Below are 15,902 nucleotides of genomic sequence, written 5' to 3'. Positions count from 1 at the left end.
TGGATCAATGCAACATACATGGTCCTCAATGAAGAACGCCCAGCCCCCCACTCCTTCCCCGTCAGACACCGCATCACATGTAGCACCTTCTTACACTTTCCCACCACTCTCTCAATGTGTTCTGCCCAGGTCAGTCTAGTATCAAAGTATACCCCAAGGAACCTGAAGGCCCCCACCCTCTCCAAGTTTCTCCCATATAACCTCAAGTATACCTCATCTCCCACCTGCCTCCTGGTAAAGAACACTGTTTGAGTTCTCTACAAAGAACCTGAATCCCCACATTAATGCCCACCACTCTACCTCATCAATTGCTTCCTGTACCTTCCTGACTACAATGCCTTGCAAAAGTATTTATCCCCCTTGGCGTTTTTCCTATTTTGTTGCATTACTACCTGTAATTTAAATTGATTTTTATTTGGATTTCATGTAATGGACATACACAAAATAGTCCAAATTGGTGAAGTGAAAAAAAAAAAAAATACTTGTTTCAAAAACGTCAAAAAAATAAATAACGGAAAAGTGGTGCGTGCATATGTATTCACCCCCTTTGCTATGACGCCCCTAAATAAGATCTGGTGCAACCAATTACCTTCAGAAGTCACATAATTAGTTAAATAAAGTCCACCTGTGTGCAATCTAAGTGTCACATGATCTGTCACATGATCTCAGTATACAGTATCTCACAAAAGTGAGTACACCCCTCACATCTTTGTAAATATTTGAGTATATCTTTTCATGTGATTTGATTTGATTTGTTCTGTACTGTAATTGACTATTCTAACTGTAGTTTTTTGTTGAAGGTGCAGAATGCTGTGTATGGAGGATTGACAGGGGTGTCCTGTACAGATGAGCAATCATCAACATGCAGTGTCAGAAATGCTTGTCATTTTATGACGTTTATGTTAAGCAGGAGGAGTGTAAATGTGCCAGCTTGGAGAAGGTCACTAAAGCAGAGTGCCTTCTATGTGTCGTATGACGCACGTAAACTTTGGATCACTGCTAGCTCAGCAAAGAAGGTTCCGGTGCGCACCTCAAAAAATCCTCACAACTTTGTGAGGGAGCATCTCTTCCCCAGGTTCCATGGGAACTCAGCAACCACATGGCAAGGAGAACAAGCAGGTGGCCTACACATGGATGGAGAGCTGTAGGTTTAGTCTGGAGAGTAGAGGCACAGTAGTGAGTGTCAAGAAGCCATGGCTTTCTGCAAGCCCAGATCGAGTGTTAAACTCTCAAGAAATTCTAGAAATCAAATGTCCTGTTCTGAGTAAGAAGTGTGAGTCTCTGACTGAACTGTTCTCTGGCAAACTCACCGATGTGAAGCTGGTGGATGGGGTTCCTCAGCTGCCACCTAATGGAGCCCGTGGGTACTACATGCAGGTGCAAATGGGCATGTTCTGCACAGGACTGGAGAGATGCAAACTGCTGTCTGCGCTCCATCCGAGCATGTTGTTATTGATGTGCCTTTTGATGTGAAGTTCTGTGCTGATGTTATCCCTAAACTGAAGGCATTCTATTTCACAGATATTCTGCCAAGGATAGTATATGAGTTCCAGTCAGGCAGACTAACTCTGTGCTCCAAATATGTTCATTTATGTGGTATCTAGGCTCGGGGCCTAATACTTTGTGTTTTTAAATAGTTATTATTTTGTGCCTTGTAAAGCTCGCTGTCAGCTCTACCTTATTATCTAAGCATAACTCTTGATCTGTGTTTTTTTTTGTCTTGTACAGTTCTCTTCATATGCACATTTACCTGATTATATTTGCATAATTCTTCTTGGTGTTTTTTTAATGTCTTGCCTTGTACAGCTCTCTTCATACATGTTTATCTAATGCCTAAGGATAACTCCTTATGATTTATGAATATTTTTTTTATTGTACCTTGTATAGCTATTTCTTCTCATTTGGCACTTCATGAACTTATCTAAGCATACCGTAACTCATCTTGCTCTTGGCAAATTATGGTGTTAATAAAAACACTATGAAATTCCACTATGTTGACATTTTCTTTGATACTTAACATTTTAAAATGAAGGACGAGAAGGCATGTCTAAGGGTTTCAAATGTGTTTTCAGTTTGATTCTGTGTTTGGTTTTTAAGGGCACAAATGAACAAAACAGTGTGGCACTTGATAAACAGTTGTCTTCCCTCTTGGTCTGTTAGAGACATTTTGGTGTTGAAGAAAATGTATTTTAAATAGATTTAAGAAGGCATGATAGCAGCACCTAGTGGATGCCTGTAATCAGGAACAGGCAAAGTTACAGTACATTTTAAATGTAGGAACATTAAAATGATTCAGATTAAACAGGAAACTATATTCATATATATACATACACACAGTATCATGTGGATGAAATTATAGTGTATAAAGTAACATTTCAGATGTATGAACATTCTCACTGCTCACTCGGCATCCTCGTGGATGATCTCACCCTGCATGTTAACAAGTGCTGCACAGATTCTAAGGACTTTGTCCATTTTGTGTGTCAGATTGATGGGAACAGTCTGGGAGAGGATTTTGAACACCTTGTGTCGTCTGATAACTCTCAACATGTATGCGCACATTAGCTATCCTTCTCGTGCTTGTGACATCCTCGTCAGACAGCTGAGTGAAGGCTGGTATGGCAAGGTTTACCTTCCTCTCATTCAGCAGATCTCGGATGGTGAAGCCCCTGTCTGCCATAACTTAATTGCCAGGCCTAAGGTATTCCCTGAAGCCAGAGTTTTGGGTGATGAACTTGTCACTGCATCTGCCTCCATATGCAGGAGAAATGAACATAATGAGTCCACATGGAACAATGGTAGGCTGGACACATTCAATTTTTAACAACACTTTTTCTGATAACTAGTTCATTGCATCCGCCGTGGAGCCCAGTTTCATCATTACCATATGTCCCAGCTGCTTGACGTAGTTTTGAAGTAATCACGAAAAAAACAGACCTTGTTTTAGGGAATTTTTTTCAAGTCAGGCACCATTTTAATCATGAGAATCTCCTCTTTCTAATTATGTAAAGCTGGGCAGCTTACTCAGTTGTTGTCAAACGCTAGCGGCAAAATACTTTTGCCCTTGGAACGCTGCGCTCCCCCATTGTTTTCCTATGGAGAGGCATGCTGGAATATTTTGCCTAATATCTCGCAATGTGTATATTTTGATTTTGTCAAGTAGGACACCATTTTAATCACAACAATCTTCTCTTTCTAATTATGTAAGGCTGGGCAGCGTACTCCATTGTCATCGATCGCTAGACAAGAAATAGAAGTTGCCATTTTTCTCATTATGCAGACATAAGCACAGTTGACACCAGGTGTGGATGTTTACTTTCTACACAAGTTGTTATTTTTCAGTTTCGTCCTAAGAACAGATTGTAGTGGTTAAATGAAAAGGTATAAATTTTTTGGTGCCATTTAGGCGAAATGGAATTCGAAGCATAATCCCAGTCAAAATAGGCTCTGCGAACGTTCGATTCAATTAATTTGCTATGGGCTCGCGCTAGTGTTCCAGCCTTGCCAACGTTCTATTGCCGTTCTTCAGCCTTGGGTGAATTTTAACTCGTTCTATTGTCCAGCCTAGCAATGGCAACCAAATACTTGAGAGTATTGCTGCAATAATAGTGGCTGTATGACCTCTGGAATCAATATTGTGTGCTTTCTGAAGAGTGGTTTCAGAGCAGTCGATGAAGCAAGTGATGTTGGGGAACCTCTCTTTGAAGCACTGAGGCATTGTGTTCTGGATTGTCTCCCTCGGCAGTCATGGAATGTAGATCCTCATGTGCTCCTCCATTGTGTCAGTCCAGTAGGAAAGGATTCTGCTCACTACTCCCTGGGACACAGCAAAGAGTTCAGCAAGTTCACCCTGGAGTAGATTCAGCTTCAGCTTCATCAAGGTTATCAGTATTTGATCAGTGATATGCATTTTGAAGTTAGCCGTGTAGAATTTCTGCAGAAATGCTACATGGACAAAGAAAACACTAAGAGGAAGGCCAGTATACAACACTGAGCTAGTGTCATTCTTCAGGATGGTGTGGGTCAATGACTCTGCACCACCACATTGGGTTTGTTTGTGGCAGGTGGGCTTGTTGACTGGTTCTCTTGACACGTAGCTGTGATCAGTCAGTGCTGGAACCTCCCATTGAGTATCAGCATCTTTATGCTGCGGTGGCATTGGCACACTCAGATCAGACTCTGCATCACCAGTTGTCTTCATCTGTCAAACAAACATAAGAGAGACCACAAGTTTAACAAAATAAAATACACAGACAGCCTACTGGTCATGGTTAGGTTAAAAAAAATGAAAACACTTGAACGTTTAACAATTTAGCTAGTTAGACATTTCATGAGCATCACCAGTGGCATGCCAGCATTGATGGGGATAATCATGGCATTGGGGAGACATTGTCAGACAGAAGTTGTTGGATAGCTAACAATGTAGGGACTAACTAGCTAGACAGTTAGCTAGCAACCCTGTATCAGATGGGCTGCCCCCAAGCTAGCAAGCTAAGTGAGTAAGCTAGGCAACAGTTAGCTAGTTACAGTATGTTAGGACTTAGGAGTGGCTACCTACTACTAACATAGTTAGCTAAGCTAGCTAACTTCTGCCTGATTCAGGACACCCCATCTGTGACGATAGCTAGCGAGTAGCAGCTAGATAATAGCTACAGTACCTGTATTTGTTGATGTCCTGATGACACGTCGCCTTCTGGTCTGTACTGGAGCATCATAGCCCAGCCACTTCTCAGGTAAAGGATGCTCTTCAGTCAGCCTTATGTCCACGAAGTGATAGGAACAAACAAAGGGTTGGTTTGGTGGTTTCTTCAAGTTCAATGCTTTGAGACAAAGAGACACCTCATCCTTAGGAGGTGGGTGCAAATCAAAAGGCGCCTCACAACTGCACTCCAATCTCAAAAAAATGTGGTGGTCAAAACCATCCTGCTCCATGAACAGCTCCGTTTCTGCCAGTTACGTAGTTCTGCCCTTGAGTTGTTCTTGTCTATTAATGTTCTTTATTATGTCATGTTTCATGTTTTGTGTGGACCACAGGAAGAGTACCTGCTGCTTTTGCAACAGCTAATGGGGATCCTAATAAAATACCAAATACCAAAATCCCCTTACCGAACATAAAATGTCCGTTTTGCGTGAATCCATGTTTGGTAAGTTGTGAGAAGCGATAGCGAGTTAGTTAGCTAGCTAGCTGCGAACTACTGGCCAGAAGTGCTTCACCGGAAGTCCCCCACAAAACAAAATCAACAGACCCCGCCCATATTTCAGTTGAAAATGAAGTGAATAGGACTGCTTCCATAATCTCATAGGATTTTTCTGGGGATCTACCAGAAATCATGAAAACAGGGTTGATTTACTTATAATAAAGGCACATATATTTAGCAATAACAAACAAGAAAAAACATTTATAATTTGCTATAACAATACAGTGACTCAAAAACGACATACAAATGGCTACAATGTGGCTAACAGTAGTTTCTTAGCTAGCACAAGGGTGTGTGTGTTCAGAGATTACTACAGCAGGCACTTTAGTCCACTATTGGCAAGTCAAGTGAGTGAAAGGCGCAAGAGCAGCACGCGCAAATCGTGAGAACTTTTTACCAGTTGTAGGCAGGCTATTTAACTTTAAATTTTCCCATCGTGCTATAACTGATGTGCGCATCAACAAATAACGACAACAAAACACTGGGAAACTACTAAAACGCATTAGATAATTTGCTCGGAGGTGGTTTAAACTCCATTCTAATGTCGATTTTGCTTATCGAAAACGGTGTCAAGTAGCCTATTAATTTATATGCAATTGTAGGCTACTGTAGGCTACCATTTGATACAATAAATCTGTTGAAATGACTATATCACTGGAGTCATTGCAAATCAATTTGTGTCACTCGTGTAGCCTAGCTGGAGCTGGCAAACGGATTGAATAGATAGCCTATAACTTCAGTGTATTGTTGTTGTAGCCTTGTGTTATTATGCAATTATTAATGGCCATGTTTAGTTAAATAGATGGGAAATTATCAAAGCTCTATCTCAATTGCCGATCAGTTGTTAGAACGCATTAGATTGATGGCAACAGTCAGTCAAATTAGACTACAGGTAAAAATAAATAAAAAATAAACACTGGTTGTTGTTGACAAGCATAGTGTTCATATACTTATTCATATTTAATTCTGTGATTGAAATTATGACCCCATCCTCAGTAGCATATTCCAGAAGGCTATTGGGAAACACTTCTTACCTTGAAATCGCCAAGCTATTCATATTGAATAAATGAGCCTGGTAATTTGAACTAAGCAAACTGCTAAATCGTTCAGTTTACATCTTGTCTACCTCTTGCGTAGGCTACTGTAGACTATCTGAAATAAGATGTAGGCCATAGGGTACCTTCATCTATCTAAGCAAACCATGGCAAAGTTGAATTACATTTACATTTTTACATTTTTAGTCATTTAGCAGATGCTTTTATCCAGAGCGACTTACAGTTAATGAGTGCATATATTTTCATTTTCATACTGGCCCCCCATAGGGAAACGAACCCACAACCCTGGCATTGCAAGCACCATGCTCTACCAACTGAGCTACAGGGGACTACATTCCATAAACCCAGATTTTAGTTTGTAGCCTATGCCTACTGAAATGACAAGTCAATCTCACAAATGGACCATTTACAGTGCCTTCGGAAAGTATTCAGACCCCTTGACTTTTTCCACATTTTGTTAAATTACAGCCTTATTCGAAAATTGATTAAATTGTTTTTTCCCCCCTCATCAATCAACACACAATACCGCATAATGACAAAGCAAAAACAGGTTTTTAGAAATGTTTGCAAATCTATCACAAATAAAAAACGGAAATATCAAATTTACATAAGTATTCAGACCCTTTACTCAGTGCCTTGTAGAAGCACATTTGGCAGCAATTACAGCATTGAGTCTTCTTGGGTATGACGCTACAAGCTTGGCACACCTGTATTTGTGGATTTTCTCTCATTCTTCTCTGCAGATCCTCTCAAGCTCTGTCAGGTTGGATGGGGAGCGTTGCTGCACAGCTATTTTACATTTTACATTTTAGTCATTTAGCAGACGCTCTTATCCAGAGCGACTTAAATATAATTTTCAGGTCTCTTCAGAGATGTTCGATCGGGTTCAAGTCTGGGCTCTGGCTGGGCCACTCAAGGAGATTCAGAGACTTGTCCCGAAGCCACTCCTGCGTTGTCTTGGCTGTGTGCTTAGGGTCGTTGCCCTGTTGGAAGGTGGACCTTCACACCAGTCTGAGGTCCTGAGGTCCTGGCCAAAAGGCACCTAAATGACTCTCAGACCATGAGAAACAAGATTCTCTGGTCTGATGAAACCAAGATTGAACTCTTTGGCCTGAATGCCAAGCATCACGTCTGGAGGAAACCTGGCACCATCCCTACGATGAAGCATGGTGGGGGGATGTTTTTCAGCAGCAGGGACTAGGAGACTAGTCAGGATCGAGGGAAAGATGAACGGAGCAAAGTACAGAGAGATCCTTGATGAAACCTGCTCCAGAGCGCTCAGGACTTCAGACTGGGGCGAAGGTTCACCTTACACCAGGACAACAACCCTAAACACACAGCCAAGACAATGCAGGAGTGGCTTCGGGACAAGTCTCTGAATGTCCTTGAGTGGCCCAGCCAGAGCCCAGACTTGAACCCGATCTAATATCTCTGGAGAGACCTACAAATAGCTGTGCAGCGACGCTCCCCATCCAACCTGACAGAGATTGAGTGGACCTGCAGAGAAGAATGGGAGAAAATCCACAAATACATGTGTGCCAAGCTTGTAGCATCATACACAAGAAGACTCGAGGCTGTAATCGCTGCCAAAAGTGCTTCAACAAACTACTGAGTAAAGGGTCTGAATACTTATGTAAATGTGATATTTCAGTATTTTTTTGTCATTATGGGGTATTGTGTGTAGATTGATGAGGGGGAAAAAAACGATTTAATCGATTTTAGAATAAGGCTGTATCGTAACAAAATGTGGAAAAAGTCGAGTGGTCTGAATACTTTCTGAATGCGCAGTATATATTTATACTACGGACTCCGACATTGCTCATTTTAATATTTATATATTTCTTAATTCCATTATTTTATTTTTAGATGTGTGTTTATTGTTGTGAATTGTTAGATATTACTGCACTGTTGGAGCTAGGAACACAAGGATTTCGCTACACCTGCAATAACATCTGCTAAATATGTGTATGCGACCAATAAAATGTGATTTTATTTATATTAAATTAAGAAAAAAAAGTTATAATAGGATTAGAATTGGGGTGACAAAATCCTACAAGACTTATCAAAAACCTTTAGGAAAAAAAAACGTCAGTCTGTCTGCATATTTCAAGACATGGCATATGAGGTTGCAGTGAGATACCCGATGGGTTGGACCATGCTTTTCTCGTCAATCATCTTGAAAAAACACACTTAAAAACTGAAATCAATCAATCCTCCATCATTAACACAATGGAAAGGTAAAATGCTTTATTATCTAAATGTTGAAAGAGTGTGGGCGATGGAGAGAAACAAAATGTTGCAGTTTGAGGTGGGAGCTGTAGATGGGGTTGTGAGCAGGTGAGTCTGGGATGATGTTATGGATGTTTGTGTGCATCTGTATGTTTTCGTTTGTATGTGGATGTTGTGTATTGTTAAAAAAATAATCATAAAAAAAAAACGATAGGATCCAATCGGTTACTTTTGATTTCCAATAGGAATAAGAGTTGTCCAATATAGGATTCCAATAGGATTCTGGTAGAGGTGATACAAAATCCTATAGGATTGCAAGAATCATATATGGTATGATAGGATTACTTTTTATTCCCAATAGCATTCTAATGCAGGTGACACTAAATCCTATAGGACTGCGAGAATCCTATAGAATCCAATATGATTACTTTTTATTTCCAATATGAGAAAAGTATTCCAATAGGATTCCAATAGGATTCTGATAGAGGTGATGAAATCCTGTAGGATTGTGTGAATCCTATACGATTCTATTGGAAAAATCACTAATCCTATAGGATTCTTTCACTAGGGCTGAAATTACGTGAAAACAATGTTGATTCAACCAGTTTTTGCCAAGTGGGTTAGTTGATGTTCTGTTGTCCCCAGATGCCCATCCAAACATTATAAAGAGTAAGCACCGTAAATAACAATAAAAAGTATATTTTCAGAAATATAAACTATAAACCACAAGTGAAAATATCAGAAAATAAATTATACATTGCCTATTAATGAAAAGATTGCACTTCCATCTCTGTTCCCAAATGCTATCAGGCAGCTTTCCACTCCACCAGGTAGGCTAGCTGCTTGCCTTCATAAGGCATTTGAGTTTAATATTATAAACAAAAAAATGATAACAAAGAACTTGATTGCATAGTAACTTTATTATAACTTAGATTACAGAGTCTACCCCAAACCTCAATGCAATGCACACGTAGGCCTACTTCCATTAACCAAGCTATCTGACATTAGACAAGACCATCCTAAATGTTAACAAGCAGCTGTCCATACTAGAACTCCACTAGGTAGCTGCGTGCCTTCATCAGGCGTTTGAGCTTACTCTGCAGTGCAGCCCTCTTGCTGCCGATGTCAATGTCCTCCTTCAGCAGGTACTCGATGTTGTCCTTCTCCTGCAGCATCTGATGCATCTCTCTCTGCAGCTGGAAAGCAGACTCCTGCAACACCAGGTAGCGGATCACCATGGGAATCTGATCAGCCAGACGCTGACTGGCAATCTGGCAAAGAAAAAGGGATGAGTTATCTATCGAAGAGGAGTGTATCAGCTCTAATGTAAATACTCTTGACTTACATGATAATAGGACTTGAGGTGCAGCATCATCTCCCGTAGGGTAGCATGGGTGGCAAGGCCGTTGACAGTCCTCTTTACAGAGGCACCAGAGAACCCTCTCTGACTCCCAAAAGTTGAAGGAAGGGGAGACTTTATAACTAACTCTCCCTCCTCCAGCTCTTCCTCCTCCCTCTTCCTCTTCCTCAGGCTGTAGTTATAGGTGCTGTCCTGTGTGTACACTATCAGCTCCATCTTGAACTGAGTCCTCAACATGGACTCAGCTGTAGACTCCTTCTCCTGCTTTATGGTCTCGATCTTAGTCTGAAGGCCAAAAACAAAAAACAAGTTATTCAGTGTGTTATCTCCGCATCTTGTTTAGGTTTAACTTGATGGCCAGTTGTGGCGATTTTAGTTTAGGGTTAAATGGTGACATGAATATGGAAAAGTATATAGAAAGTTATGTAAAGTGTACCTTTGCTGTTTTCAGGAGGATAGGGAATCCTGTGAAGGTGTTCTGAGCCAGCTGTATGAACACCTTCCTAGCAGCATCTAGAGAAGAGAAGAAACACCACTGTGATACATACAGATGTAGGATCTTCATTTTATCACTTTTTTGTTGCTAAGAATTTCCGTGCACAGCAGGAAATGCAGATGAGCTTCATGATTTACATAAATTCACTGAAAACACACAATAACACAAGGTTATATTAACAGTATTGCACACACACACACACACACATACTTGTTTAGTTGTATTGTTTGTATATCGTTGTATTGAACATTTCTGTGACTGTCCTTGTTTATCAGTGTATCAGTATTTTGTTACTTGTCATATATTGTGTTTCTTGTGGACCCCAGGAAGAGTAGCTGCTGCTTCTGCAAAAGCTAATGGGGATCCAAATAAACAAATAAGCACTTTGCATGTAGCCTAATTTTGGCCGGCTAGCAACATTATGGACTAAACGTTAAAATCCTGGTACTGCAGGAACACTTTGCTGCGACAATACTGGTCAATTTAAATTAAGATCGGACATCGGTCGGACTCAAAACTACTACCAAACTCAAAGATAGACTACATTCTTGGATGGGAAAATGTAAATCCTTTTGGTGGCTTCATAGTTGAATCAAACCCAATGACTGGGTTTCAGGATAAGTTAAAAAAAAATACAATAAAAAAGAGATCTTTGTACTCAATACTGTACCTGATATCTCTTTCAGCTTCTTGACTGCTGGTTCCTCCAGTTGTTTGACCTGGTCCTTCACCATCACCTCAAAGGTCTTGTAGTTGATGAACCCTGGGAGCTCCCTTCCACGGTACCTCTTCTCATAATCAGCCACTTCTTTTTCAATCTTCTTATTAACTGCAATATGAGGCATCCACATTGTCATTTAGCTTAACACTAAATGAGTGAGTGTAAGCATTCAATGTCATTTTGGATTCACAAGAAAGGTGCTATAAGGCTACATTATTTTTTATCTACAACTTTGATATGATATGTCTTGAAATATCTGGGCACTACATTTGACATTTTGATGATGGGTGATACATGAAAAGGAGAAGAAAACATATTGACATAAATGGCAATTCTCAGTTACCAAACTTCCTGACCCAGTGTTTGTGGCCAATGTTTGATTGATGTATGAGAATTGTGCACTCACAGTTCTTTCCTGAGTGATCCAGGTGTGCCTTCCATTTCCCAAATTCTGTTCTGAGTGTGGAGAAGACATTGATGTCTCCGCTTTTCAGCTCCTCCCCAGTGCTCAGGTTAATGGCATCCTGGGTGAACAAAGTCACTTTCTGCCACATGGAAAGAGGAAGTATCACATGTCAGTGTATCCTAAAAATGAGGGACTATGATGGCTCTGAGCTTCAGGGACTCACATCGATCAGAAAATACAGCCGCTCTTTTGGGTCTTCAGGGGGTCCGGTACCACATCTCTCCAGAGCGGTGCGTGTCTCCTCCAGCTTTTCCTCAATCTGCTCTTCTAGACGAGGCAGGGATTTCTAAACACAAAGAAAGACATGGAAACAAGGCATATAACAATACACCCTGCAAATCATCACTGTGTATTCACATCAAGCCAGAGAGGTACAGGGACATCATAATGTAATTAAAAATCATACACAAAACATGTTTGTGTATCAGTTTTTTTAATTCATCCACAATCCAACTGGGTACTCGAAAACAACAAGAGACCATTCATTCAAAAACGAAGGTATAGTATTTTGTGCAGCAAATGTAATGGAAGAGGAATTTACCTCGATATGATGCACTAGTTCAAGAGTTAATTTCTCTGCCAGTTTAGGGATGGTGGCATGCCCCTCATCATAAAGTGTGCTGCATAAAGGATAGGGAAAATGTGAAAACACAATGCAAACCTTTCAGAAAACGTTGATGCATTTGTCTGACAACAAGACAACAACAACACAGATCTGAAAATGACACACCGGTAGAATTTACAAATGTTTCCCGGCCGACTACTTAGCAACTCTGAACAGAGTGTCGGCAGTCAATCTCTTTTGTGCTCACACAGCAAAGACCTTGAAGTCATCAGCCACTCAACCTTGTTAAAATACTTCAAACCAGAAGGTGGCAGTAGTGTTTGCTTGGCAATGCATGTCTGTGTGAGTTGCTTTATGGTCTAGTCAGTGTTGGCTAGCTAGCTGCGCTAATGTTGCTATTGTTGTAGATAGCCCTTGTTGATACTAGCCAGATGGCAACAGCTAGATAACTAGCTAGCAAGATTTTTATTCACTCTCCATAATCGCATACTGCCCATAGATACATTTTTAGCTACCTGGCTAATGTTAGCTAAATTATTAGCATGATTTGCAAGCTAGCAAGTAAAGACACTGCATTGATTCTCTGCATCCAGCTACAGGCAGCTGCGTCATGGAAACGAATCCATTGTGATTTAATTATAGTGTTACTAGCTACAGTGGCCAGATAGCTAGCTTGGTAAAGCATTTAGTGTTGTGCGCATTGTGCTGCACTTATTACCACCCCATTTGTTTCATATGAGGTATGTGTGACTGCCTTGCTCAGTTAGGAAGCTAACTAATAAGCTAGTGCACATTATCAAACCTAACAAAAAAAACTTCTTCAAGCATTTTGTGCTTGAAGAACAATTCTGATGAAAAGGGTGGATGAGACCGGAAAAAGTGCCCTATTTTTTCTTTTTTTTCTTAGTATTTTGGGTGCAGTAATTGCAGAATAACTGCAGTGTACTGCACTGTAACTGCAATTACACTGCAAAATTACTGCAGTAAAAAAAACGGTGTTATTTTGGACGCAGTATTTGCAACATACTGCAGTTATACTGCACTCTGATTGCATTCGTTCTTCGTAAGGGTCCTGTCGCCTCCCCCACGTGGAGGTCCGTGCTCTCTGATTGGCTCAAAGTCAAGTTGTCATCCACTGCCAAGCATTGCGATTCTAAAAGTAGAAACTGCAGTTTCATCAGTACCAGGTCGGTACACAGCATGTACGTATTTTATTCTAGCAAGAGAAGGAACGGCCTCCTACTGTGATAAGAACCTATCGGCAGTCTATAGGCTCTCAGATTCTCAGTGTGTTTCATGCTTAAGATGGTCTGGCTCGTTGGCTGGAATCTTTGGTAAATCTTGTTATCTTGTGGGGAAAGAGCAGAACTTCCCTCTGTGTACCAGACATAAAGCACACTTCAACACACAGTACCAACCTGAGTTGAAGGTGCTCTTTGAAGAAGGCCTTCTCCCTCTCTGTGGCCTCGGTCAGTGAGACTTGCTCCATAATTTCCTTCTGGCCCCTGCACTTGACTATCATGTAGCCCTTAGTCAGGTGGATAACCTCATTATGTACTATGTCCACCACCGTCTCCTCTGTGCCTTTGTCTACAAGGTCAGGCTTTGGTCAGGATGCCTGTCCAATGGAATAAGTCTAACTCATTAAGTCTAACTCATTAAAGTCAACACAAGTCAACATGGTTTATAACCACCATTACACAAGAGCTTGCTTCATAATAGTTGAGTAAATATTAAAGGGTGGATTACCTAATGTCCTTTCCCCTTCAGGGTCCACCTCTTGTGCCATCTTCAAAGCCTCTGTGGTTGCTATGTCAACGTTGCATGGCACAACCACCAAGCTAATTGTTTCTTGCTTTGTGATGAACTTCCGTATCAGTCTCTTAATCTGAAAATGTCAAATATTATTATACATAACATGTCGTGGGGGGACTTGGTTTCTGTTCTAAGACTGGGGTTAAAAATGCACAGTGTTTTCCCACTAACATTGAGGGTGGGGTGGAGTGGTGTACCTGTTCACCAATGTTCTCAGGTTGACCCTTGACAGCTACCCGGGCGATGCCTGGCAGGTCGATGAGTGTGAGGTCTGGGACGTCAGGGGAGCCAATCTCCAGGCTGATGAGGTCATCACTGATACCCACCCCCACGCCTGCCATTTCATCCTGGGCTGGAGGGGGGAACAAGAATACAGGTGCCTTAGAAATAGTTAACTGTACCAACAGTTAATGATATATTTTTAATGATTTTAGGTATAGATAAAAATAGTATGTTAGTGAAGAATAGTAACTCAGTTTAGACACTTGAGGTAATGAGAGTGGGTCAATGAGAGTGACCGCACCCACCTTTTCGAATTTTCTTCTCCACATCAGAGGGGTCCTCAATCTCCTCCTCATGGTCTTGGTAGCTGATTTTTCCATGCCATTCCTCTCCTTCTCTCTTCCTCTTCATCTTCAGCTCGAGAGGGCATCGTGTTACAATACCTGTCAGAGTTGACAGAGGAGGAGTTAGAGTGAAAGAGATTAAATGAAACCTAGAGAAAAACTGCCCATATACAAAAATGTCCAGTACGATAAAATGAAATTGTGCAATATTCCATCTTTCTGTGCTTGTAGTTGATCTCCCCAACGCATTTGACATCAAATTGGTAGACACATTTTGCTGAGTCATCAATCATTGACCACAATGCATTATGAAAATGTGTCTAAAGCATGTTAGAATACAGATTGACTGACCTTCATGTCTTAAAGTATTGATGGACTGTCATTTCTCTTTGCTTATTTGAGTTGTTCTTGCCATAATATGGACTTGGTCTTCTACCAAATAGGGCTATCTTCTGTATACCACCCCTACCTTGTCACAACACAACTGATTGGCTCAAACGCATTAAGGAAAGAAATTCCACAAAATAACTTTTAACAAGCACACCTGTTAATTGAAAAGCATTCCAGGAGACTACCTCATGAAGCTGGTTGAGAGAATGCCAAGAGTGTGCATAGCTGTCATCAAGGCAAAGGGTGGCTACTTTGAAGAATCTCAACTATAAAATATATATTTGTTTAACACTTTTTTGTTTACTACATGATTCCATATGTGTTATTTCATAGTTTTGATGTCTTCACTATTATTCTACAATGTAGAAAATAGTAAAAAAATTAATAAAAACCCTGGAATGAGTAGGTGTGAACTTCCCCTTTAACCTAACAAATTAGAGATCAAATGATAATCAAATCAATATAGGCTCACTTATTCAACCTCTCTGAGACTTTGATAGATGATAAATATTTGTCATTTCAGTTTCATGAATTATCACTCACCACTCCCCCTTGGCAAAGCCACCCCAGACAGCGCCTCCAGCACTGAGCTCTTTCCAGAACTCTGGTCCCCTATCACGGCGATGGCAGGCAGCGCAAGGTCCTTCTCCACACCAAGCGAGCGCAGGGAGTCGATAAGGTCTATACAGGGACGCACCTTCTCCTCATAATGTTGGTTCAGCGTGTTATTCATGGTGTATTATTATTTAGTGATGAAACTGAAATAAACAGCAAGATGTTCTGCTCTCTGATACCCACTGCGGATGTCCCTTTTCTCCGATACAGGAGATTGTACGTCTCGACACGTTTTATAATGGGTGAAACAACCGGTTCAGTGTGTTTAGTGTCATCCCTGGGAATCGAATCTTACGGTGGTTGTTTCCACTTTCATTTCTTCATTGTGAGTCATAGCGTCATTTCTAGGCTACAACACTAGATGGACCTGTCTCACCAGAAAAGCTATAGACTACTTCAGGCTTTTTGCCTCTGCCTTGCTCATTG

At 40.9% G+C, this 15,902-nt stretch overlaps 1 protein-coding gene across 1 annotated transcript; it reads right to left on the bottom strand.

The window, feature by feature from the left end:
• Window positions 1-9,383: 9,383 nt before the first annotated feature.
• LOC121574947 (interferon-induced GTP-binding protein Mx2) lies at window positions 9,384-15,698 on the bottom strand. Its single transcript, XM_045222926.1, has 12 exons — window positions 15,405-15,698; window positions 14,433-14,570; window positions 14,103-14,257; window positions 13,837-13,978; window positions 13,509-13,698; window positions 12,067-12,145; window positions 11,689-11,811; window positions 11,466-11,604; window positions 11,009-11,167; window positions 10,279-10,355; window positions 9,828-10,127; window positions 9,384-9,753 (listed from the first exon to the last, which is right to left on the bottom strand). The coding sequence occupies exons 1-12, from the start codon at window positions 15,592-15,594 to the stop codon at window positions 9,529-9,531; spliced, it is 1,917 nt and encodes a 638-aa protein (XP_045078861.1). The 5' UTR covers window positions 15,595-15,698; the 3' UTR covers window positions 9,384-9,528.
• Window positions 15,699-15,902: the final 204 nt, after the last annotated feature.

This window comes from Coregonus clupeaformis, chromosome 10 (assembly GCF_020615455.1).
Source record: "Coregonus clupeaformis isolate EN_2021a chromosome 10, ASM2061545v1, whole genome shotgun sequence".
Taxonomy (NCBI): domain Eukaryota; kingdom Metazoa; phylum Chordata; class Actinopteri; order Salmoniformes; family Salmonidae; genus Coregonus; species Coregonus clupeaformis.
The sequence above is the reverse complement of the archived record's forward strand: the minus strand, read 5'-3'. Positions and strand labels throughout refer to the sequence as shown.